We start from the raw sequence: 25,781 nt of genomic DNA, 5'->3' as shown, positions 1-25,781 counted from the left end.
ATCAAAACTTAATTTCCTCTTCCTTTTGGATACTCTCATTTGTCTTCAAAAATCTTTACTTTCCTAATATGTAGGAATTCATGATTGCTTATAATTTCAACTCCTTTTTCCAAAGCACAAACTAAATGAAATGTCCCAAAAGAAAGCGGTCATATCTGTGAGCATCTCTATTTAAAATTATTGAAAGTTACATTCAGTATTCCATCACACCATTTTTATTTATCTTGATTTTTCTAGGCAATAGTTGTTACAACAAAGCACAGATTTCATAAAGCAAGCCCATCAGTATTTCTTCCTTGTAGTTACACTTCGTCACTATAAATAGCTTTATCTTCATAAAGACTCTTTTAACTCATCCTCTCCTCAGAACTGATGGATTTTGCTGGTGATTTGAAGGTCAGTAAAATTGGTCTCTGTGCAAAAGAAGTATCTCATAATATTATACTTCAATAAGATCATGCCTATCACAGTATTCTGGGTAGGTGAAACTAATGGGGCTCAAGGACTCTGACTTTCTTTTTCCTCTAAATTAATAAATGTCAGTCTTACTGAAAAGCTAAAGATTGGGTGGGAGGCACTTCAGCTCCAGACTGCTGTGTCGGAGGAAAGGAGAAAATACTGGGTTGTGGACTGGGAAATATGTAGAAAAAAACCGAAAGAAATTATTATATTTGAATCTGTGTGAAACCATACTCCTACCTCATTGCAACGCAGTTCCCTGATGGTTTTTTTTTTTTTTTTTCATTTTACAGCTACTTGTGTTTGATACCCTTTGAGCATGTAAATATAAAAGGAGGCACAGTTGAAGAGAAGTTGTGCTCTGCTGTGCTGGACCCCCCCGGGGGTTTGAGCATGCCAGCGTCAGGCACGCTTCGACTTGTCTTACCCTAAAGCCAAACCTCACAAACCTTGGGTGAATTCAGAGCAGCGCCTGCGTCTGCTGCGTGCAGCCGGGACTCTGTTTCGGGGTGGTGGGAGTCCTCTGAAAGCGCCCGCCGGGCCGTTTCGGCCGGGCAAACGGCCGCTGCTGAAGCTCTGCTGGCTTGCGCCAGCTGGGAGCTCTGCCGAGAAGCGCTGCCTCTCTGGGTCGTCTGAATTTGGAGCCTCTACAGAAGACAAAATTTATTGATTCATGACAGCATCTGTCTGTCTGCCAGTTAACATATAGCAAACTTTCCTGTCCATTTTTATCGTTCAGCATTCTCAGTGCTCATTCATATATACATGAGAGTCAAATGAAGTATGCATCAGTACTTGTTTATGTACCAGAAACACAGAACACTTCACTGGCTGCCCACTTCTAGGAGCAGCATTTTAAAGTGCTGTTACTGATGACATATATATGTATGTGTGTAACTACATGTTTAAATGTATCCATCTATAACTTATAAAACTCGCTTTATGGCAAATGTTTTTCTTGTAACTATGTTTTTAAGTACATTCATGTTGTGGAGTTCTCAGTCGCCTTCCCGGTATTGTGATTATCCTGATAACTTCAGTAGTTGTTTTAGAGGAGAAAGTGCCCATTGGAAACTTCTGCATCCTAGAAGAAGTAGTAAAGAAATATCATTTTGTTTTCTTGAATTTGACTTTGTTTTTTAGCCTGAAAAAGCAGTAGTCTTTACAATTATCTGCCGACGGCTAGCTTGAAATTACGATGATGGCATAAGATGCTGGGTTCGTTCGGTCATGCACAGCAGTATCAAATTAATTTAACAATCAGGAAAATTAGTCTTAAGTAATGCACTTTAAAACTACTACTACTAATTATTCATTGCAAGCTCTGATTTTAAGATCTTTCAGAAAAGGCTGAACTTCGAGCATACAGATACTACACATCAGTTTCTCAATTTTCAAACCATGGTTTATTTTTCTTTTCCCCTTTTAATACGAGTAGTCTGAACTGGGGTAGCCTTTAGGTACTTGTGGTGATTGAAATCACGAAGACCCTAAATAAGATTAGAGGTCAGTAAAGCTATTAGCATGGCGAAGTTTAACAATGTGGAATATGGGAAACACAGTCTCAGTTCCGTCCCGAGCATGAAGCTTGAATATCGTTTCAGAAATGCTCAAATAACCAGTTCATGCTCAGTCTTGTAGTATTACAAATCTGTAAATGGATTCTGTAAGTCACCTCTCTTATCTCATTTACACAGTTAATTTTTTTTTTTTTCTGGAGACATTAATTTCACAGGTGTTGGATAGTTTAATTTTCTTCCCTTCTATTTTAGTAGACTGGCAGTGCAGATATCACCATCTCTGACACATCATTTTTTCTCTGTACAATACGGTGTATTTTGTGGCTCTAGTGCAGCAGTAGACTGGCCCAGAAATCACAATCTGGGATTATTGTCTTTGTGTATCCTCAAGGAGTAATATTTTAAAGTCACTGCATCTGTTGGTACTTAAGAGCATGAATTTTACTTTTTATTTTTGCCAGTTTTTACCATCTGTGTGTCTGGTTTTTGGCTCCTTGATTTAATTTTTCAGTTTAATTTCTCAGTTGCACTGGGATTTCTTTCTTTTTCTCACACATGCTCTTTTTGACTCATCCATGAACTTACCTTAAAAAAAAAAAAAAGAAATTATTTACAGCAGTTGCATAGTAAAATTCTTGGCCTTCACAATTTGGAATTTTTAATGATATCTTTTTATTGAGTCTCTTCTAGTAAATGCACGTCATCTTTGGAAGTGAAATAGCTTTTATTAGACTTTGTTTAAGTTTTGGAAAATGATTTTGGATTCAATTGAAGCATTTTGGCGGGAAAAGCTAGCTGGGTCACATTGAACACATTCTACTTTTTCATACTCATTTAGTTTTTAATGCTCAAGAGGGAATAATTTCCTTGAGAAATCTGTGTTATAATCATAAACAGACATAATTCAGTAATTTTCTCATGAAACATTGGCTGAAGTTTTGGCATTAACAACTTGAAACTTGCACAAGCAGGAACATTTTTGTTTAAATTCCAAGAAAAATACTAATGAAATATATTAAAATAGAAACAAAATATACATACAGTGTGTTACAGACTGTTTTCAATAAAAAGGATGTACCTTCATCAGTTGAATAAATGTCTGATGAATTCAGGCATGTTCTAGCATTTCAAGAATGTTCTGATAATACTTGAGTCAATTTTCTCTGCTTATACCTGACAAATTTTAGAAAAAAATTGCATTATGTAAATAGATTTTTAATGTACGAGGGAAACTGTATAGTACATCTATCAAATATTTTGCTTCGATATGTGTTTGCAAATGCTGAAAACGCCACTGCTGCTCTGATCTTCTCCTTCACATATGTATTTTGCTTCTCACTTATAATATAATACATTCCTTAAGGTCGAATTTAATGGCTTTTTAAAAAACAAGATAATTTATTTTTAGCCTCTTTCAAATATTTCGTAACTGAGGATTTTAAAGTTTATTTTTACCTTTTGGTGGACTTGCTTGCTCATAGTTGATTTTCAAACCAGAATATGGACCTGCTTCCTTTTTGATGTGTTTTTTTTCTGGTTTCTAATGAAGATTTTGTGTAGTGCTGCACAAAACAATGAGCAACAGTTACATTAAAATACCACCACTAGCAGGTAAAAACACGTTCCTGTTGGAATATGTGGGTCCTGTAATCTGTAGTACCCTTTCTGTTTACGAGGGCTGCTTTGAATTATTTTTCTTAACAATGCTGTAGACTGCCGAAAGACCAAAAGAAATACTCTGTTTACTTGAGAAGGCATTTTTTGAAAGGCAGCAATACTGTGAAATTCCAAGGAGTGGAATTAGCCATCTTCTATCTCCATATGCATATAGTTTTTCCTAAGTACACTCTGTAACCGTTTTTTACTCTGTTATGGAACTGGGAGAGCGTGGTGTTTTTTTACCGAGTGATTTGAGCTTTTGTTCCCACTCAATTCCCGTTGTGTTTTGCTGAACACTTTTTGCTTTGGAGGAAGAGGAGTGTTAGTGCCTTATTTTAAATTCTCCGTTGTCATTAAAAAAAAAAACTTAGTGGGGTTTTCTAGTTTTACTAGTAGAGATTCAAACAGACCCTATTTGAGTGGTACCAGGGATGGTTTCAACTCAATTTTTCAAAATTTGAGTTCCAAAATTTTCCCTGGCTCTCAGGATTTATTACTGCAAGGTTTAACTTCCCAATTTCCTGACAAATATCCTGTTGCTGTAAGTAAAGGGGAAAGCTGAGTGAGCAAAGCAGTGTGCGTTTTCCAGTGCACCGAGATGTGCGCTTCGCTACAACACTGTAATAAGAGCCATGCAGGAAAGAAATTGATTTAGAGTTGATATTATGTGATGAACAGACTGCTGATCCCTTGTTGTCCTGGGGCTTGAATCTGAAAAAGTTGTATGTTTTCAGTTGGGAATATAAATTAAGAATAAAAAGTAGGATGCGTTCACTACTACGGTTTGTTGTCCACAGGGCTACTTAGGATGTGCCAGCGAAAATGATCGCCTCTGCTGGCTTTTCTTCATGCCTCCCACATGGAACACAAGTTGGTCTGATACTCTCATGAGATGGAGCTGTAATAGCATGCGAGTAGAAGCGTGCGTGCATTGGTCTTTCCGTAGTGTTGGTTTACTTGAGGCTGAGAGAATTCAAGCAGTATTAAGAGAAGGGGATTCGAAGTGCAGTGATGAGAGCAGTCCATCTCTTTCCAGGAGCGTCTCCTCTGAAATGGAGACTTGCTCCTACTTGGAATCTGAGCTGACTGTAAGTCTACGGATAACCGATATTTGAATGCCAAGCACTCAGTTGGGCTTTGCTGTATATTTTAAAAGGGAAGCTAGATATAAACTTTCATGTGAGAGAGTTTCCCAGCTGACTGGTACGTTGAATTCATTGAGAATAGGAAAGGCTGGTTCAATTCATTTCTATCCCTTGTATCGCAGTGGTTTTCTGCAACGACGCATAAGGATTGATTACCATAGCAACAGTGTTTCAGCTTGTACTGCTGTGAGTGTGGTTAATGATAATAGAATTATCTAGTCATTTTAAATCCTGTTATGTTATTAGGTCATCTCAACCATCCTCTTACTATGTATTGAGTTATTGCCTGTAGCCTATGGTGTAGTTCTTTGTCCATGCTGCTTTTTACGTGTGTTGAGCACTGGGGCTTCGGCTTCTTCCCTTGGGAGACTTTCACAACCTGATATATGACCCCGTTAAGGATTTTCTTCTGATATTTAGCCTCATTTCACCTCCTTTCTCCAAGCTACATGGATTTGTGCCACGTACAGGTTCTGTTCTGATTTTCTTCCCTATCAAGCATTTGCAGTTAATCCTTCTTGTTTACCTGCATCGGAATATAACAGCTCAGTGTTTGTGAGTTTCAGGATTTTCTTACGAGGAGAAGCAAGCTTCTAAACCCATCATCTCTTCTTCTTTACTACTTAATTTTAATAGGAAAGTGCCTAGTACTCAAGTACTGTTTAGATGACCTGAACTGTGTAGGCGAAGAGCTTCCAACTTTCTGGTGCTTAGTTACGTTTGCTTCAGCATATGCACCACTAGAATGCCGGTTCTTCTGCGTGCACGTGTGCTGTGCTCCATTTGACGTCTGTGGAAGTGTGTGGTCTCGTAAAGCACATGAGATGCTCCTTGGAGCATCTAAGCAAGATCCTCCTTGCCACAAGTCAGCAGAAGTAACCTCGCAGTCTGCCCTTCTTGTATGACCAGTGTAAGTCTGGATGCACATAGATATCTCTGCTGTCCTCCGCATACACAGGTTGCACACTTTATCCTCTCCTGTGCTTTGCCACGTTTCTAAATCCTTTCTATCTACACTGCTTTTTGACCACGAAGAGAAATAATTTCCAGTCATGTCCAAAGGGACGTAGAAGTGGAAATGCAGTTGTCCTGCTCCACTTCAGGCATTTCACAGTCTGTGCTACGTGTAGATTGGCTAGACCAGGAATTTGTTTAAAACAGGTAACATAAAGTACTTCTCTGTATAGTGAGGCCATGGGTTACCTGCATTATTATATATAAATATTACATCATTGTCATACTCTGTGTCTGCTTTCTCAAAAGTTGTTCTGGATTTGGTAAATAAGGCAGAAGAGTATTGGCATCTTTCCAGTAATCTGTTGTTCTCACTGCTACTTAGGCTTTTTGACTAATATTGTTCATTAATATTTGATGTCATACAGTTGCCCATTTCTCTTGTTTTTACTTATCTGTGGTATAAATAAGTACATATTACACTAATATTCATCCATACTACCCCACGAGGTCAGAAGCCTGGGAATTGCCATCTGAAATTACTTTTAGAGCTAAATTTTTTGCAAAAATATTTGATGCTGCAGTAAGAAACAGGTCTATTAAATATACCTCAGTATCATCATTGACTAATTCTTTAATTTGTGGGGATTTTTGCTGGGTTGTTTTTTGAGAGGTGGGGTGACTTTTTTCAAGGTTCTTCCCTTTGAGGCTTAAACTAGATTGCATTTCTCAGGATGCTTTATCTTACATTTATTCAAGTTTCAGCTTCCTCAGTCACCAGGCTTCTCAGTCCACCAGTGTGAGAGAGATCTCTCTTTCTCTCTCTCTCTGCAAAGTCTTGCAAAGCTCATTGATTCATGTTTTAAAAGATCGGTTTAAACCTAAGTTGTATTTCACTGGCCAGTTTCGTCACTTTATTTTTAACTTGCTCTTCCAGATTATTAATTCTTTAGGTAACATTATCTTTCTGTCAGTCCCTTAGGAAAGTGTTAGCTTTTCTATTTTCAAGATTGTTTTAGTGTTCTTTTGTTTCTGTGTGTATATACACTTTCATTCTTTTTCTGTGTTCGTTATTGCCTTCAACCTGCTTATATATAAGGAGAGAAAGACAAGTGCATTTCATTAATTTTATGGATTCATCTTGCCTACACTGTCTAGAATACATATGTCCAAGACATTTCTTTAAGTTTTGTTGTTTGTGGGGTTTTTTGGTCTGGGTTTTTTTTTTAATTAAATCAAACTGCAAAAAAGATATAACTATTAATATTAAGGAACTATTCTGAGCTTGTAAGTAGCTGACGATAAACCACAAAAAAAGAGTGGGGAACCTGCTGACTTCAGTAAATGAAAATTCACAGGTTTTAAACTCCTCTGTCTGTTTCTCCCCATATTTTCTTAAATCATGTAATTCTGTGAGAACACCATGAGCTTTATTAATTTCAATCAGAAACCACAGCCTTTGTCATAGAATTTTTTTTTTTTTTTTTTTAAACTGGCCTCACCTTTATACTGAACTGGTTCTTAATTATAAGATATAGTGACCTTTATCTTATTTCAAAGGTTCACCCTCTAGTCTCTTCAAGATTTGATTTCTGTGATGATAAAGCAGGTGATTTTCTCCTTCCCATCTAGTCAGGAGTATTGGTGGGCCAGTATTGTCCTTTCTCAAATTTGCTGGCATCTGAGGAACTACAAAATACACTCTCACAGTCCTAATGACATCAAACCTAACTTCCCAAGGATGAGAGAAAAGATACTTGAGTTATCTATTATAGTGGCTCTTGCGCTGTCCTCTGAAATAGCCAGAGCTGGCCTTAACAAGATACCAGCATAGCCCAGCTGGTTAGCCTGAAACTCGATGTTTCCGTGAAACTGGAAAGTGCAAGTGCCTGAAGATCCTGCCCAGGGATGCGGTGGAAGAAACTCTCAGTGCAGTTTGATTTCTAAAGCTGCTTCTTTCTGAAACCCCAATATTTGCTGCTGCTGCTTCAGGTTTCTTCAAGCTTTCCTTTCATAGCTTGAAGAAAAAAGCTTCAGAATGATAGGATAATAGTTCTTGCTTTGCCCTAGTTTCCTAAAAGTAGAGTTTTTGCGGTTTCAGAAAATAGGTATGAAGAGATATAGCAAAATAAGCATTTCTGCAAGGAGGCCTTAGACTGGACTAGCTTTATTGACTGGCTCATCTGAGATTCGAATGTGGTTTATGGGAAATTGGTAACAGGTTCCTGTACATTTGGAAACCTTCAAGTCAGCTTTAGCTAGTTTATAACTGATTGAGTGGCAACTAAGAAAACCTTACATCAAAATTGGAATGTTTAAATCTTGTGTTCAGCAGTGTCTACCTCCTTTTAATCCTAATTGACACAAGTTGTTCTAGTTGCTTATTGAATTCTATTCCCCAAAATGCCATTGTTAGACTTAAAATTATGTAGACATCTATGGATAAAGTGCTATGACTTTTTGATGAAGAAAGGCACTTGGGCATATGCCTTTCTAATGTGTATATAACTTCCATGCTTTCACCTTTTTTTTGTGTGTGTGGGATGGGTGAAGAGGAATTCAGCCACAAAGTATGTTTTTTTTTCCCTTCTGTTTATGCATCTTAGCTTTTAATGAACTCAGGAAATAGCACGTAAAAGCATTGTTGTGCCTCCATCTTAATTTGGTCTCATCTAAGGAAGACGGTGGAATTTGAGTAATTTGTGTGAAGTTGTTTGGATAACTATTTATGTCGTGACAAATGAATTTCTGCTGTAGATTAGAAACTGGCAGAGAGAAAAACAAATTGTGGAAAATAGGTCAGCAGTGTGCAAGCGCAAGGGGGATTTATTCCTGGAAAGCATTCTCGTTTCAAAAGAGGGGGAGTGCCAAGATGGCAACTTCAGTGAACATGACACCTATATTTAGATAGTTGAAAACAGGTAGGATTTTGAAGGAGTCAATAGAAGAAGGATGAGGTTGGACATAGAGCAGTGCAGGTTACTGAATGTTGAAAAGAATGCCATGAGCTGTATGTGAAACTGCAGCTGAACAGTGTCCTTTCAAGCAGCGGTCTGAGGCCATGCTGTTAGAGCCATTTTAAGTCATCTCTGCTGCTGAAAGAAGCAGTCTTGGCCATGCTTTTCTTCCTCCATTGTGCCTCCCTCAACTTCTATGAGATTTTTAATTAGACTGAACTGAACCGGCCTGGGAAACGTAACCAATTAAATTTGTTTTTATTAAATGTTAATTTTAATTTAGAACTTTTATGCAATGATACAAATGTTTGAATGAGCAGAAAGGAGAAGGTGGACAGAGGGATCCAGTGATGAACATGACCAACTGGAGAGGGGAAAAGATGGGAGTGCCTTTTTCAGCAGACTACATCTGTGGTTTGCGCTGGCCTTGCAGGATAATGAAACGCCAGGCTGAGGTGTGGTTATGGGCAACACAATGGAAATACAATTGCTTGGAAACACTGCACCTCTGTCACATGTGCTGATTCAGTCCCTACTGCTCTGACTTGCGGCGAAAAAGGAAGGGAAGGAATCAGAAGGTGAAACAAGGTCTCTGAGAATTAACATCGCGTGTCGTGTAAGAGTTTTGTGTGACAGGGAGCGGTGCACGTGCTGGTGCGGGTTTGGGACCCACATGTTCCAAAGGAATCGGTGCTTTCCCCAACCTCTCTGCAGCCACCAGCCTCCAGGGGCGATGGGGTCTGTGGTGCTGTCTGCTGCCCTGAATGGGGAATGACTTACTGTCCGCAGTGATGAGTCGAGATGCTTTTTGATGTTTTCAGGAGTTTGCTTACTGCTATTTTATTTGTGAAGTGCCATTTTAGCTTCTGTCCTTTTTGGTTGAGTTCAGAAGTACATGTGAGTATTCTATATTTTTCTGAAAGTAAGGCTCTGTCTATCTCAGAGAGATCACACAAAACTGAAAGCGTCTAAGATTCAAGATGTACCTCAAAAATATGAAAAAAAGTCTTCTGTGCCTCAGTTTCTTCAAATAAAGAAATAATTTGGAGAATAACTTTTAATCTTCTTCCTGAGGGTGCAGTGAAGCTAAAGTAATTATTGTCCGTGAAGCACTTTTACCATACTGTGCTGGAGGGCACTACAGAAGTACTGAGTACTATTTATTTTAAATTTGATTTAATGCTTTTGATTAAAAAATTAATAAAATTGTCATAGACCAGATTGTAACCCTGTAGGCACTTGGAATGGAGCATTTGTAAATGAAGCATTTACTGAGAAGTTTGAAATTGTTTTTCATGTTGACTTCAGCAAAACAAATTGAGCAAAGAACAATGAAAAATGCTATAGTATATTCTGTTATTAAAATGTTGAATTTGCTTGATGCCTAAGGTAACATCCATGTTGTGCAAAAGACCAAAAAAGAAAATGCTACAGCATAACAGGGAAGCTCAATTGAAGCAATTTTAGTGGTTTCTCAGTGAAGGATGAGGTGAAAAGCAAAAAGTGGCATGTAACTGTGCAATTCGGCAAAACAGAAGCAAAAGATAAAACTGTAAAATGGTCAAATCTCATCACTCAGACTTTGCACAGGAGCCGAGAGTGAGCTTGGGTGCCTCGTGCCTCTGCGGCGAGGCCGGATGCCCCACATTGCCGTCATGGTGCAGGGGCTTCTGTGGGCATCTTCCTCCCCTGGGAGTTGGGGCCAGGACCTTGCCTGGATTTGTTCTTTTAGGGGAGGAAGAGCTGAAACAGGAATAATTAATTTTAAGCTATGCAAGCTAGGGATCCCTTAGCTGGGGTGTGTTTGTCCATCTATGTGGTGTGTAACACAAAAGACCTTTAAAACAGATACCTAGGTATTTTTTCTTTACAGCAGTAGGAATTTAAATCAAAAAAGTCATAAATCAAAGCTATATCTTAGCAAATCCTAGCAAATGAGAACCAAAGATAAATCACTGTCTAAATGAGAGGAAACCCATGTACTTTTCTTTAAACAAGATGATAAAATAGTATAATTATGTTTTTCTAGTTCTTTGGGCAAAATTAACAGGGTGATCTTTAGTAACAAAAAACCAAAACCTTTGAAAGTTATGTTTCCTAAATGAGATGAAATTCAAAGTTAAAGAGTACATGCTAACTTTAAACTCATACCAACATAGGGACTTTTACCTTATTGGAAAAGAGATAGTTTAATTAAATTTTTAAAAAGCAAGGTCTTCAATAAGCTTTCTGATGTCATCTCTAAACAGTCCTGAGCCATGCTGAGAAAAATATCTGGAATTGAATTTTGTTATTAAGATGCCTGTGTGAGTAAAATGATGTTTTGTGTGACGGAGAGCAGAGTGCTATACTTTTAGCTTGCTTCTAAATTGACTCTTATGTTCAGTACTCAAGGGGATCGAACTGTTCTGTACTTGGCTGAAGCTAGTGAAATCCTCACGTGCTGATACAGATCTGTAAATCAAGCAACAAGGGACTATTTCAGATTAAAAAAGAAAAAAGACATGAATAAGTATAAAAGAGCTATGAGACCTGTTTGAAAATTGCCTAATGACAAATTCAAGTTGCTAAATAAGAAATGCTTTTTATGTCTTAAAAAAAAAAAAATCCTCAGAAGGATGAAAATCACGGTCTTTGAAAAGGTGAGGTGAATGATAATAATATATTCAGGAGTGTTACAGGGAAAATGTGAAATGATTTATGCAGAATTTTCTCCTTTCCTTTGTCTCGATATCAAGGGGAGACTATGCGACTCATCTATAATACATCTCTGCAGAAGTCTTTCAGATCTCTAAACTTATAGGTGGAGGCACGTACACGTGGTTTTCTGCTGGGGAAAAAACTGTGTGTCCCAATTCTATTTATACATTGTCATTTCTTCAGCTTTTAAAAATTATGTAGGACTTAATGACTTTTTAAAAAAAAGTCTATATATAGAATAAGCTAACATGTCAGATTAAAGGAAAAAGTATTTAAAATTCTGTTGTTCTACATTAGTTACAAGCAGGTGAATTCAGTGCAGATCTATTTATAGGAGAACTAATGGATGTGCCTAACTTGACCTACTTTAGACTACTCAAAGGAAAAAACAAACACTGTAGTTGTACCACTGCCATGTAATTTTTTTTTTTTTTACCTTAAGAACAAAGTAATGTCTTTGCAGTTGTGGCCTTCTAAACACATATGTATATTTAGAAGTTGGTTGGTTGGTTGGTTTGTTTATTTATTTCCTGGGTGCCATAGTAACGCTCCATGTTAGACGTATATAGTTGTCGTGGTTTAGCCCCAGCCGGCAACTAAGCACCACGCAGCCGCTCGCTCACTCCCCCTCCCGCAGTGGGACGGGGGAGAGAATTAGGAAAAACCTCGTGGGTTGAGGTAAACACGGTTTAATAGGACAGAAAGAAAGAAGGGAACAATAATGATAATACCAACAAAGGAATGTACAAGAACAAGTGAGGCCCAATACAGAAATTGCTCACCACCCCGTGATCGACAGCCCGTCCCCGAGCAGCGATTTCCGCCCCCCGGCCAACTCCAGTTTATGTACTGGGCATGACGTCGGATGGTAGGGAATATCTCTTTGGCCAGTCTGGGTCAGCTGTCCCGGCTGTGTCCCCTCCCAGCTTCCCGTGCACCCCCAGCCTGCTTGCTGGCAGGCCAGCACAAGAAGCTGGACTGTCCTTGACTGCTCAGCAACAACCCAAAACATCAGCACATTATCAACAGTTCCTCATCCCAAATCCAAAACACAGTCTCACACTAGCTTCTGTGAGGAAAACCAGCTCTATCCTGGCTGAAACCAGGACAATAGTGTGTGTTGGGTGGGTTTTTTTTTTCCCTTTCATAAACATCAAGTTCTCCATGTAAAATGAATGTTAGTTTTTGGTTCTTTGCTGGTCCTGGAATCCCAGATCTGTATATCTGGAGTAGGGAAGGCTCAACTTCTTGAAGAAAGCTAGACTTCATTTTGTAAAAATCACTCCTGTGCTGAAAGAATTCAGGTAAAGCACCTTCTGCCAATGCAGAGGCAATTTTCTGTGCATAGTTGGGTATTATATGAGTTAACTAGGAGTGGTGATAGTATATAGGCACGTATGTATCGATTAACATCACAAAAGGGAAAATAAATGGTATATGAAGTAGTCAACCAGACGTGTGTCTGTTACATGGCAAGTGCCACGCTCATGTCGGCACACCATGTGGGGATGTCTCTGTAATTGAGGTAATTCCTGCACTACTCAAGGTGAATGGTAAGAGAGCCTGCACAAAACCAGGCCTGGCCTTTGGGCTAAACTTTCCAGGGGAATTTGATTATACATTGACCTATAATTGTAGCCTTATTTCAAATAAAGCTGATAACTATTTCCATTAAAAACATTTCCTATGATTCTGACATCAAGGTATGACTCTGAATCTGTATTTAATATGAACCCTAATATTTGTTTTACACTGGCAGATCCTGGTGGTCTGTATATCAGACTGTGAATCATATGACAAGAGTATAAAATTTCAGAGATTTGAACATGGAAATAGTCTGCAGATAAGCCTTATTTAAAACAAACAAAGACCATAGAGTTTTGCCTGTGAAGCAGATATGTTTTGGATCCTGAGGAAAAACAGAAAGAATAAAAACTAACTAGACAGTTAAACAAAATGAACCCATTTTATTTTTAAGGCAACAATCAATTTGAGGTAATTTGATACTGTTGTACATGAGTCTATGAGATAAGTACTTCTCTTTGTAATACAATGGACACATCTATAATTCGTTATTGATCAGATTTTCAGAGACCTCTTTAGATGTGTTGGGTAATAATGAAGGTGTGGCAACCCATGCTTTATATATATTATTTCAAATATTTAGCACGTGGGAGGTTAGTATATTCTTGTAATCTTTTAGTTGACTTTCTATCATCACATTGCTTTTTAAAAACTCATTTTAGTGGACTCCCCAACAGGCAGCACTGTTAGTGCTGGGATGCCCTGTCTGGTCTTGTCAAACCTCTTCTGGCTACTACCGTTGGCTGTGGTTGATTTTGCTTATAGGTCATTCTGTAAGTGAATTGTCTCACAAATTCGTTATGTGATGAAATATCTTGAGGTTTGTAATTCTTCATATACTTTGCTTTTAATGAAATGGTAAAAAAAAGGCTATGGACTGCAAGTGTCACCAGGTGGTAAGAAAAGGAAGAGGTGAAGTTCATCTGGTATCTTTGAGCAAGAAGAGGCGTTTTGTGGCTCAGCATCCTAAGCTGCTGCTGAGACATTTAAGATCCATTTTAATATTACTGCTTTTAAAAGTGTTGTATCCAAGTGTCTTATCTTTATTTGTCTTTGCACACAGGAGTATTATCCCCAACATATCAATAGAGAAATGCACTTTTAAGTGACTTTTGCTAGCATTGTATAGCAACTCAGCATAGGAATTAAGAAAGGACCCAATGTTGTCTTCATCTGAAGTCTCTCTTTGATATGACAGATAGATCACGAAGGTGTTACCATGTTCAATTTGGCAACAATTTTCCCACTTGTCAATTAACAGAAAGTTAGGGCATTGAATTATCATCATTATAACATTTTCTAATATGCTATGATTATTATGGTGATGCGTATTTTTTGTGGACTTAGAGCTGTCTCCCACAGCATTCTCCTAGAGAAACTGGTGGCTCATGACTTAGACAGGTGCACTCTTTGCTGGGTAAAGATGGCTGGATGGCTGAGCTCAGAGAGTCGTGGTGAATGGCGTTAAATCCAGTTGGCAACCGGTCACAAGTGGTGTTCCCCAGGGCTCAGTTCTGGGGCCGGTCTTGTTCAATATCTTTATTGATGACCTGGATGAGGGGATCGAGTGCAGATGACACCAAGTTGGGTGGGAGTGTTGATCTGCTGGAGGGAGGGAAGGCTCTGCAGAGGGATCTGGACAGGCTGAATCGATGGGCAGAGGTCAACTGTATGAGGTTTAATAAGGCCAAGTGCCGGGTCCTGCACGTGGGTCACAACAACCCCATGCAATGCTACAGGCTTGGGGAGGAGTGGCTGGAGAGCTGCCTGGCGGAAAAAGACCTGGGGGTGCTGGTCAACAGCCGGCTGAATATGAGCCGGCAGTGTGCCCAGGTGGCCAAGAAGGCCAACAGCGTCCTGGCCTGTATCAGACATAGTGTGGCCAACAGGAGTAGGGAAGTGATTGTGCCCCTGTACTTGGCACTGGTGAGGCCGCAGCTTGAACCCTGTGTTCAGTTTTGGGCCCCTCACTACAAGAAGGACGTTGAGGTGCTGGAGTGTGTCCAATGAAGGGCAACAAAACTGGTGAAAGGTCTGGAGCAAAAGTCTTACAAGGAGCGGCTGAGGGAACTGGGGTTGTTCAGTTTGGAGAAGAGGAGGCCGAGGGGGGACCTTATTGCTCTCTACAACTACCTGAAAGGGGGTGGTGGTGAGATGGGTGTTGGTCTCTTCTCCCAAGTAACTAGTGATAGGACAAGAAGGAATGGCCTCAAGTTGCGCCAGGGGAGGTTTAGATTGGATATTAGGAAAGATTTCTTCACCGAGAGGGTGGTCAAGCATTGGAACAGGCTGCCCAGGGAGGTGGTGGAGTCACCATCTCTGAAAGTGTTCAAAAAATGTGTAGATGTGGCACTTCGGGACATGGTTTAGAGGGCATGGTGGTGTTGGGTTGATGGTTGGACTTGATGATCTTTTAAGGGTCTTTTCCAACCTTAATGATTCTGTGATTCTTTGCAAAATGGCTGACCATGAAACAGCTGTTGTGCTACAGTAACACTTAAGTCTTCTTTAAAATGTCCCTTAAATATGATCTGGTGGGAACAGCTATATATTTTTATTATCTATTTGATATTTGCCATCTGTAGAGAAACCTTGATGTATGGATTTGTTACGGTACTGATCAGTTTATAGCACACCTCCCCTCTCTGCCTCCCACCTTGGACTGTCAGTAGTCCCAGAGAAGTCACTGAAAACAAATGTAGTTTTCACTTAGACAGCAAATACAGTCTATGAAATATGATTACAATACATGTTGTGAAATACTAGAGAATCAGCGTTGCTTTAGACATTATTACGGTTTTCTTTCTCTATCAGATACCGTTTTGTGTCATTTCCCTTGTATAGGGTTGCTGAGTTGCTTAAGTGTTTGCAATTCTTTTTCTTCCCCTCAATGTTCTTTCTCTGCTGGTAGGTATAGGCCATTTGGCTACATTAATTAACAATCATGTTCTATCAACAACAAAAAAACCCTTTGAGTTTTAATGCATTTCACGCTGTTTATTGGCAAGCTACCACTGTAAGGTCATGTCTGAGATTTTCTTTGCTGTAAAGAAACAGAACCAGCAAAATGTCTCAAGTTAAATTCACTCGCAAGAAAGCCTTTTGTCTAACCTACTAAAACTCCTAAAAGGCTCTCATGCTGTCTGCAGTGCCTACTGTAAGAAAGAATTAACTGCAGCATCGTCTAGTAAAAAGCTTTTTGAGTGGAAGCTCCTTTAAGCGGCAGAGTGGTATTTGTGGTGGTGGTCTGCCCTTAGCCCGGCTGGCTCTGCAGTAGAGGTGAGTGCCGCCAAATTGTTACAGAATGTGTGTGTGTGATTTCAGTGACATGTCACAGGTTTTTGAGCCCCTAAAGACTACGGACTTCAATAAACTTCTAAATTGAGATGTGTCACAAAATAATTGAGATACTATGGGGCATGTCTAGTTTTTATTAGTATTACAAGGCTGTAAATATAGGTTTTAAGGAGAGTCATTAGGCATGAAAAAATGGTAAAACTGAATTCAGTGTCGTATAGGTTTGTCAAAGGAACGTTGTATCAAATTATATTCATTGGCTATCTTGTGTTCTGCTTTTTGGACAATAGGAAATCAAATACATCTCTCTTTAAATCTGTAAAAACATTTCCTTTCAAGGCGCTTCACAACAGAAATAGTGCCATCATGAAGCCAGCCAGTTTTAAGGCTCAGCTTGATCAGTTTATTAAATGGGAAATAAGAGATGATTGCCTATGATAGCAGGGGATGAATTTGATATTCATCAGAGACCTGGGAAATCCTTTCCATTCCGTGCTCCCCTGTGTCTATACGATGTCTATTCGCTGATTTGACTGAGCAAGGCAAATTTCATTTTAGAGTAGTGAGGCATATAGAAGCTATATCAATATTGCCATTTCCAATTGCGGGATGACCATCCTGCACAAGAATATGAAATAACATAGGGATGACTGAGATCCAATGAGAATATTAACTCATATATATATATAGAGAGAGAGAGATATAAAAAAAAGACTAAATTGTTCTTTGTGGGGTTTTTTTTGGTTTAAGTGGATGATGATTTAATGCAGGCTTTCTCTCTCGCCTCTCTCCCCCTGGATTACTGATAATAGCAGTTCACCTAGTACAGGACTGATGTGGATTACACAAAGCTCTTACCTAATTTTTGTGCATATATATGTTTGTGCTCAAGAGGGAGAAACCTTTTTTTTTTTTTTTATTCAATAACTTTTGTTTTTTCCCCATGTGATCTTTGTAACTGCTCTTCAGATTTGATTGAAAATTGCCATTCTCTGGAGATTTGGCCGGTTAATCAAGAAGTGAGAACATTAGCACAAAAGCCTGATGCTGGTATATTTGTGCTAGTTAAGACACGGGAAACAGGTCCCTTAGGAGCAGTTTCGTATCAAGTTTGATCATAGAGAGAAAGAACCTACTTTATGTTGCAAGGACCAAACAAACATTTATAAAACACGGCTGCCAGGAGACTAATAGCAAATATGGTCTCTTCTTCCATAATCATTACAGAGAAGTGGGAGAGAATAAAAGGGGAAAGATGAAGGGAAAGGCATATTTTAATAACATAAGCATTGTTTTTGTTGTGTCCTGGCTGGGGGGGGGGGGGGGGAAACGGTTTGCAGTCTTTCAGGAGCTTTTCTTTATTGATAATGTGTTCTCTACACTAAAATACCGGGGACCTATTGGACGTTATATACTGTTGCTTTCTGACTGGTATTTGCAGTATTTTCACTCACTATGCTGAAATTTGAAAAATTAAATGCTAGAAAACAAAGAAGTGTGAATTCTCCTTCCAAAACAAAGAGGCTGATTATTGAAAGGCTTGCAGAGGAGTGCATGTCTGATATAGTTACCATACGCTGCTCACACTGGTAGCTCTGCCTGTTTACCGTGATTGTTGCAGTTGCTTACCATTTCAAGACCCCGCTTTCTGTTGCTACTGCTAGTAAAAATGCTGAAAGTGTTGTGTAATGGGAACAACCACCCCATGCGAAAATACTTCGCTTCAGTTACTCTGCAGACTAGTAAAAATACAAAACAGGTTTAATTATGTTTTAGAAGATGATTCCTTTGTATAGCTATTGAGTACCCATGTCAGTCCATCTTTCTGCTGAGGCTAGACCTCTTGTTCAGTTAATTACTAAACAAGTCAGGAAAAAATTTGGTTTGTGTACAGTGAGAGCAGATTTACTACAATTTACAACTACATTTCCCAGACTTTCTCTTTTCACTGAATATGTTAAACCTTGGAGTGGCTGAGCGTGCTTTCCCAGGTGAGGGCACTGCAGTGCGGTTGAGCTGGCTGCAGGATGGGGCTGTATGCGGATGCTGAGCACCGGTACTCTGGCTGTCTTAGCTTTCCATAATCCCTTTCCAAGCACTCAGGCATGGTGGAGGATTAAGCTTTCTGAATTGAGTGTAAGTGTGGTGGGCTAACCCTGGCTGGACACCAGGTGCCCACCAAAGCTGCTCTGTCACTGCCCTGCTCAGCTGGGCAGGGGAGAGGAAATATAACGAAAGGCTCGTGGGTCAAGATGAGGGCAGGGAGAGATCACTCACCGATTACCCTCACGGGCAAGACAGACTCGCTTTCGGAAAAATTAATTTAATTTATTGCAAAACAAATCAGAGTAGAGATAATGAGAACTAAAACCAAATCTTAAAACACCTCCCCCCACTCCTCCCTTCTTCCTGGGCCCAACTTTGTTCCCGAATTCTCTCCCTCCTCCCCCCGAGCAGCGCAGGGGGACGGGGAATGGGGGTTGTGGTCAGTTCATCACACCTTGTCTCTGCCGCTCCTTCCTCAGGGGGAGGAGGACTCACACTCTGCCCCTGCTCCAGCCTGAGGTCCCTCCCATGGGAGACCGTCCTCCATGGACTTCCCCAGTGTGAGTCCTTCCCACGGGCTGCAGTTCTTCAGGAGCTGCTCCAGCCTGGGTCCCCCCACGGGTGCCGTCCTTCAGGAACTGGCTGTTCCAGCCTGGGCCCCCGCGGGGTCACAAGTGCTGCCAGCAAACCTGCTCCAGCCGGGGCTCCTCTCTCTCCCCACGGGGCCACAGGCCCTGCCAGGAGCCGGCCCCAGCACGGGCTGCCCACGGGGTCACGGCCTCCTTCAGGCATCCCCCTGCCCCGGCGTGGGGCCCTCCCCGGGTGCGGCTGGAGATCTGCTCCCCTGTGGAGCTCCATGGCTGCAAGGGCACAGCCGGCCTCACCATGGGCTTCCCCAGGGGCTGCTGGGGATCCTCTGCTCCGGCGCCTGGAGCCCCTCCTGCCCCTCCTGCTGCTCTGACCTGGGGTCTGAATGGCTGTTCCTCTCACATCTTTTCACTCCTCTCTCTGGCTGCAGTTGCTGTTGCCATTTCCCCCCTTCTTAACTCCGTTCCCAGAGGTGCTGCCACCATGGCTGATGGGCTCGGCCTTGGCCAGCAGCGGGTCCATCTTGTAGCCGGCTGGCACTGGCTCTGTCAGACAAGGGGAAAGCTTCCAGCAGCTGCTCACAGAAGCCGCCCCTCGGCTACCAAAACCTGGCCACGGAACCCAATACAGTAAGTTAACAGCAAAATCAGGGCAGGAAGGTGCAGGTTTGGGAGAGGGAGGCTGTAGCTGATGTTGGAGGTGCAGGTAGAGACACAAGAGGAATGAACTTAGCACTGTGGGTTGCAGAAGTGAACAAGGAAAACATACAGAAGGGAGGTTGGTGTTGAAACCTTAGTGCACCACCATGCACACATGTATTACGATAAACTTCATTTACAGTTTCCCTTTCTTTAATGTTAATTTTGATTTATTCAGTACAAAAAATAGATACGGCTTACATAAGTGACCAGTCAGTTTTTTTTCTCTTGTGTTGGTCAGTGTAGCAGACCTTGCTGTGGAGCATTCAAGTAATTTGAAAGCAGTTACTCTTTCAGACAATTGCTATCACTAAAATGCCCAATCAATCTCTGAACAATAATGAGATAACTATTATATCCCTCTGAAATGAAACCTGCCCCCACACCCAAGCCAAACCTTTACTTCCTTTTTTTCAGTTTTTGGTAGAACGAAGGTGTTACTGTTGAATTTGAGAGACGAGGTTACGTGTTCAGAGAAGACGGATTTATGCATAACCCTTACATGCCTTCGGAGCCCATTCCTCATTGTGGCTGGCTGAAATAGATTGTAATGGGCAGTTCCTCAGACCGGGCACCTAGAAATGAAGGCTGCACAAATGAAACGAGTAGGAATTTAAGTAACTGCACTAACTTTATTCAAACTCCCTGGTTACTGTTGAATTTTCTGCAGGTAATCGTCAAAAGACGAAGGAATGTGAAGAAGTTCTGCTTATGTTTTTGGGGAGTTCATTAGAAGTGTATTGAACAGCAGAGATGAGTGGGAAAGTGCTTCTTTGAAGATGAAGTAGTGACTGGTAGTAATTGTGGATTGATCAGAGGCAGGAGCTGATGTTTCAGTAATGAAAGATAAAATGTCTGGTAAGACATGGCTCGTTTTGAGCTTTGGAAATGACACAAGGCAATCTTCGCTCAGGAATAATCTGAGAAAATGTCTTTAAAAGGACTATTTGAATTCATATATATTGAATAAGGTTTTGTCGGCAAGTGTACTGCTAACATTTCTTAACTCTGAGGATTTTGTAATTCTAAGAGGTGAAAGTGAAATTTTATTGAAAAAATACAAAACAAAGCGGCAACTTTTCATGTGTATTTTATTAACGCTGTGCAGGTGAACTGTGAAATAGACCTTTTTATAGCAGAACTGCCAGCACTAATAGTACATTTTAAGCAATTAAGGTAATTTTTCAGGTTTTGAGTTGTTAATTTTCATACAAAACTTAGAACAATAATGATTTTTAAAAAAGTTTTAGAACAGTGGCAATTAATTTTTTTTTTTTTTTGCAAGAATCTGATACTGCCTACCTATGCACAAACTTGACTCTTAAAAGACACAAAAAAAAATTTGTAAAGATCCATTTAAAAGTAAGAATAAGTGTTTGAAATCCCTAATTCTCTTAAACTAACGAAAACAAATTTCAGGAAGTTTCCTTTCTGTTTGATGCCATTGTTCAAAGTTGTCATTATATTGTTTAATCTCTGTACTAGTAGCCTAAATAGATGACAGATGGTATGGATGCTATATGGAGAGTTTCATCCATGTCTGGTGGCACAGCGAGGCTCGGGTGAGAAACCCTGGCTGAGTCTTCTCAGCAAAAGGGAATTGGGGGAATTTTACACTGAACATGTCAGGATATGTAGAAGTACATTGGAAGAGGTGCTTTAAATTTTCCTCTGTGCTGCAAAAATGAAATGATCTTTTAATTACTCTGTTTCAATTTTGGAAGAAAAAAATTCTGTCTTTAGTGGCTGTACATTAAAATCTCTATCTTTTGATATAGCAGGAATGCTTTTATAGAGAGAAAAGAAACCTTACAAGTTTGGGAGTTTGCTCACATCAGTTATTTCTGAGAAATATTTGCAATAATATCCATCTGGGTTCTTGGAAGCTTTCTGGCTCTTCCAAATGTCCTTTTCCTCGTTTTACCTCATGATAGCATATCCAGGCGGAATTTGCCTGTCAGAAGAAAACTATTTTCCAAATAAATAAATAATTGCTTGATGCAGAGATTTTCACAGCTAGTTACTTTTCTTAGTAAATCAGAATTTTAAGTCAAATCCCTCTGCAGGTGTCCAATTTTTCTCTCCGTTCACTTCAATGTAAATCAAAGTCTGTGTTATTTTGAGAAGAAAAGAGAGCCTGATTACAGTAATATTAAAGATTTTTAAAAGGATACATCTGTTGATTATGGCAGTAGTGCTTTCGTTAGGGTTGTCATTCCTCCTCTAAGTACCTATTTACAGGCACATGCATGTTTTTGATACAGATCTGTCTGCTGTCCGGGAAAAGCCAGACAGAGGCATGTGGGAGCTGCTGTTTCTTAATTGCTTGGAGAACCAACAGTGAGTCTGGTTCCAAAACTGCTGTGTTTATAATTCTCAATACAAAAGGTTCAAAAAGTCGATGTGATGGTGCCAGATAATGTCTGTTTTACATAGCTTTTGGTTTGCAGTTTCTGATGTGTTATATCCTAATATGAAGAGGTACAGCATAAGCAGGAGGTGAGTTGGCTGTTGCCTTTGGCCTGCCTGCGCTCTGGCTCAGGCAGGGGGATGCTCCTTCCCTTGGCAGAATAAACCTCTGGACCACCAGGTGGGACAGAAAGAAAACGGGATGTGCAACAAGTGGAGAGGCTTAAGTGGGAGCTGGCATTAGGAGGCTCTGGGAATGAGAGCAAAGATACTATCAGGGCTGGGAAGTGGTGGAAGGAAGGATTTCCACAACGATTTATCTCAAGTCTTGCATGGTGGGCTGTATCCCAGGAGGGCACTGAAAGTGGGTCTGTCAAGGGCTGAGTCCAAAGGACGGTGGCAAAGACCGGGTGGGGTAAGGGGAGTCAGCTTTGTTTTACAGACTTTGTTTACAGACTTACTTGAAACTAGTCAAGGGAAAAATTGTGGGGCTGAAAGATGGTAAAGTGTAGGACCCAAGTGGTACTAGATGAATGATGCTTATATTGTACATATATAGATGTCTGCTAAAATGAGACAGCATGAAGTAAGACATTTTTTAGTTAGCAGAGGCAGATCTACTAATAAGTAGGATGTTATTTCAGTCTCTTTTTACATGTGTATATACTTATCATAGGTTTGCTTGAAAAAAACACACAGAAAATGGTCAAAAGCACTGTATTAGCAAAGTAATGTTCATTTGAGATGACCTTTTAATGTAACTGAGATTCAAAATTGCGTTTCAGCAGCAGCTCTGATTTTAGACTTGTAGGTAATAGCTTCAGTGCAATATAAATACCTACGTAGTTTTCTACAATCATCAGTGTCCCTAACTTCAAAACAAGAAACCTTTGGCAACAGTGATCTGCAAGATGCTGTATGAAACAAAGTGGAACACTTCTTTTTAATGTGAAGTGACTCCAAATATTCTGATTTTCCTCTACATACCTTTTTGCATGTAACTTTAGAATTGTAGAGGTTTGAGTATGTATTTATTTTTAACCTTTATGCAGTGGTACATATAGAACTTCATCTGAAATCAGTAAATACGGACATGTAAACACTAGCTCATGTCATATTTAAGAATTGTATGGATTATCCTTTATATTGGGTTTATAAGCAACGTTATATGGAAAATATTTTGAGTTCTTGTTTACATTCATAATGCAGTTCTAGGCAGGTTCAAGATGCTGGTTAACCTTTGGAATGTATTACTTGCCTAGTGCTTAACAGAGATAGATGACGAAGAAGCGCATATTAAAGCCTCTCAAAACACAGGATCATTAATCTTCAAGTAGCTTGGCTTCACACAGCGCGCTGCTATCCGGGATGCACAAGGCATATCTATAGCCCATGGAAGCCTGATGCATCCAGCCGCCTGCTTTTGCAGATTTCGCAGTGGAAATGTCAATTGGGCATTACCAACTGCCTCTGCCTGCCTTTAATATCTCTTCAATAATTTAATATATTGTCTGACTGTGTGCTGAACTCATAACCTATCACTTATTATTGTACTGACTTGATGGCTCTGGCTCTAGAATCTAAGTTTGAAACCTACTGTTCATACTTTAGAATATTTTCCGTTTGGTCACAGGGGTAATTTAAAGCATAAGCTTCTAATGAATAACGTAGGTAAAAGAATGGTTTTAGATCTTCTTACTGGTAGTCCTTGAATCACCTTGATCTAAATTTGAAAGTACAGCATTCACAGCTTTGACATTAAAGTTACACATTTGGTGAATAATGTATGTACTTTTTGGAAAGTCAAATTAAAAATAAAATCAATTGGTTAGCATTAGAGCCTCATGTAACTCTTTGATGTCAGCCTTTTTTGGCATGCTATTAATAAAGACCTGTGATAAATTGTTTAAAGAGGTCTTGGTACTTTATGGAAAGATATAAGCGGCATTTTCTTATACTGTTTTTAACTCCTTGCAAATGAGTCTGAATGAGCTGCCTAGTATATTCATTCGAGCCCCCAGTAGCCTTCCCAGAGAAAACTTGGAAGGAGTTTGCCCGTACACTGCTGACTGTCAGCTGACTTTGTGCTTTTACTTGGGTAACTTTTAAAAAAATGCTGGCTGTGATAGCATCTGTAGCATTGCTTTTACAACTGTAGTAAAATTAAGATGTAAAACTGAGTAAACTATAAATATTACAAAAATACATAAAGTGACAAAAACCCGTTTACAACAGTTTCTTACAGCAACAGAAAATTATTTTTGTAGTTGTGGAAGCACACATTTCCATTGCATATGTGACTATCCTAATAATCTGAAAATGGTAAAATGGCATTATTAAAATGAGTTAACCTATTAAACCTAGGCTTAAATTTTTTTTTTTTTTTAATATTTAGGATGAAGATCGAACAGAGGACGACAACAGCAGAGTTGAGCCTGTTGGACATGCAGACACTGGTTTGGAGAATGCTACCAATTTTTCCCTGGAGTAAGTTACTGGCAGAACACATTGTTTTTAATGATGAGTCTTGGGGCGGAACATAGACCAGCAGAAAATTCAGAATAGTGTGAGTGATACTGCTTTTAAGGAAGTGGGTCAGTCTATTTTAGGTCATGTATTGTTTTGTTTTAAAACAATTTGCTTCATGGGCCTTTTTAAAGCAGATTTTAAACAGTTTAAAAAGCCTGTCTTAAAGATGAGCATTAGAAATTTGACATTTGTAAGTGCTGATGCTACAGTACATTTTTCTGCCTCAAAGACGATGCTTATTTGATGGAACTCTGAAAACTTGACAGAAGGAATAGGGTCAGTGCTAGCACAAATAAATCAATGGGCAAGAATTACACAGAGGTATCAGTCACCAGTTCACAGTCTACTGGGAAGATGTGCGTGGGCTCACATAAGCTGTGTGGTCAAAACCCCCAGATTTTGCGAATGGATCAAAACTGATGTTGTTTAGAACTGGGAAGCTCCTCCTTTAAAAAATCAGTAAAGGCTTTTTTATTTCATCACGAGATACAGCAAACTTGACCTTTTGTATGTCATTGCAAAGATCTGATCCATACCTCACTATGGAATTAGTGAGAAAATATCACTTCTACCCTTAAATTAAGCCTTTTAAATTGATTAAACTTAAATTTTAAATAAAAATAAATCTTCTGCTCCTGTTATTTCTGAATTAAATTATGAATTAGGTACAAGGGTTTAAATGTTAGCTCAAGATCATTGTGACATCTATTAGGCAATATATGCTGAGTTTTACTCTGTTCCATTTACAAAATCTGTTACATTGTAAATTCCAAATGCTGCTTGCTAAACAGGGTTTACAGAAGTTCTGTCAAATTTAATGCTTCTTGGTGTTGCTTTTAAGTAACTTACTGGCTTTTCATCATATGCTACTTCATTCTTTTTTTTGTTTTGATATCGTACTTCTTTGTATGTTGTTTGAAGAACTTGGCCAAAACTTAGGAGAAAATCAGGATGAGAAGCAGATTTGAAACAATCTCTCTTAGGAAGGGATCATTTCCTTTTGGTTTCTCTTTTACAGAGTTTAACATTTGAACTTGGGATGGATTTAAAAATACAAAAAGTATAAGGAATATGAGTGCCTAGACCTTAAAGTGTGTATTTTGGAAAAAAGGAAGGTTACTGACTCAAGCAGTAGAACAAGTTAAACAGCGTCGGCTGATTATGCAAACTGCCTTTTAAAAAAATTTAAACTGTGTTTCCACTTAGGCCAGTTTCAGTGAATATTGCATTGATTTT

At 39.5% G+C, this 25,781-nt stretch overlaps 1 protein-coding gene across 8 annotated transcripts in view; it reads left to right on the top strand.

Moving 5' to 3' along the window:
- PARD3 (par-3 family cell polarity regulator) overlaps nucleotides 1-25,781 on the top strand; it is a gene marked incomplete at both ends in the record, with an annotated part of 463,052 nt that overhangs the window by 210,401 nt on the left and 226,870 nt on the right. For all 8 annotated transcript variants that reach the window (XM_082015586.1, XM_082015587.1, XM_082015585.1 and 5 more), the window contains one exon: nucleotides 24,412-24,503. In XM_082015586.1, coding sequence (XP_081871712.1) covers nucleotides 24,412-24,503 — 92 coding nt within the window. The remainder of the gene's footprint in view (nucleotides 1-24,411; nucleotides 24,504-25,781) is intronic.

This window comes from Phaethon aethereus, assembly GCF_964289735.1.
Source record: "Phaethon aethereus genome assembly, chromosome: 2".
Taxonomy (NCBI): domain Eukaryota; kingdom Metazoa; phylum Chordata; class Aves; order Phaethontiformes; family Phaethontidae; genus Phaethon; species Phaethon aethereus.
This window is presented reverse-complemented; position numbering and strand designations above follow the sequence as displayed.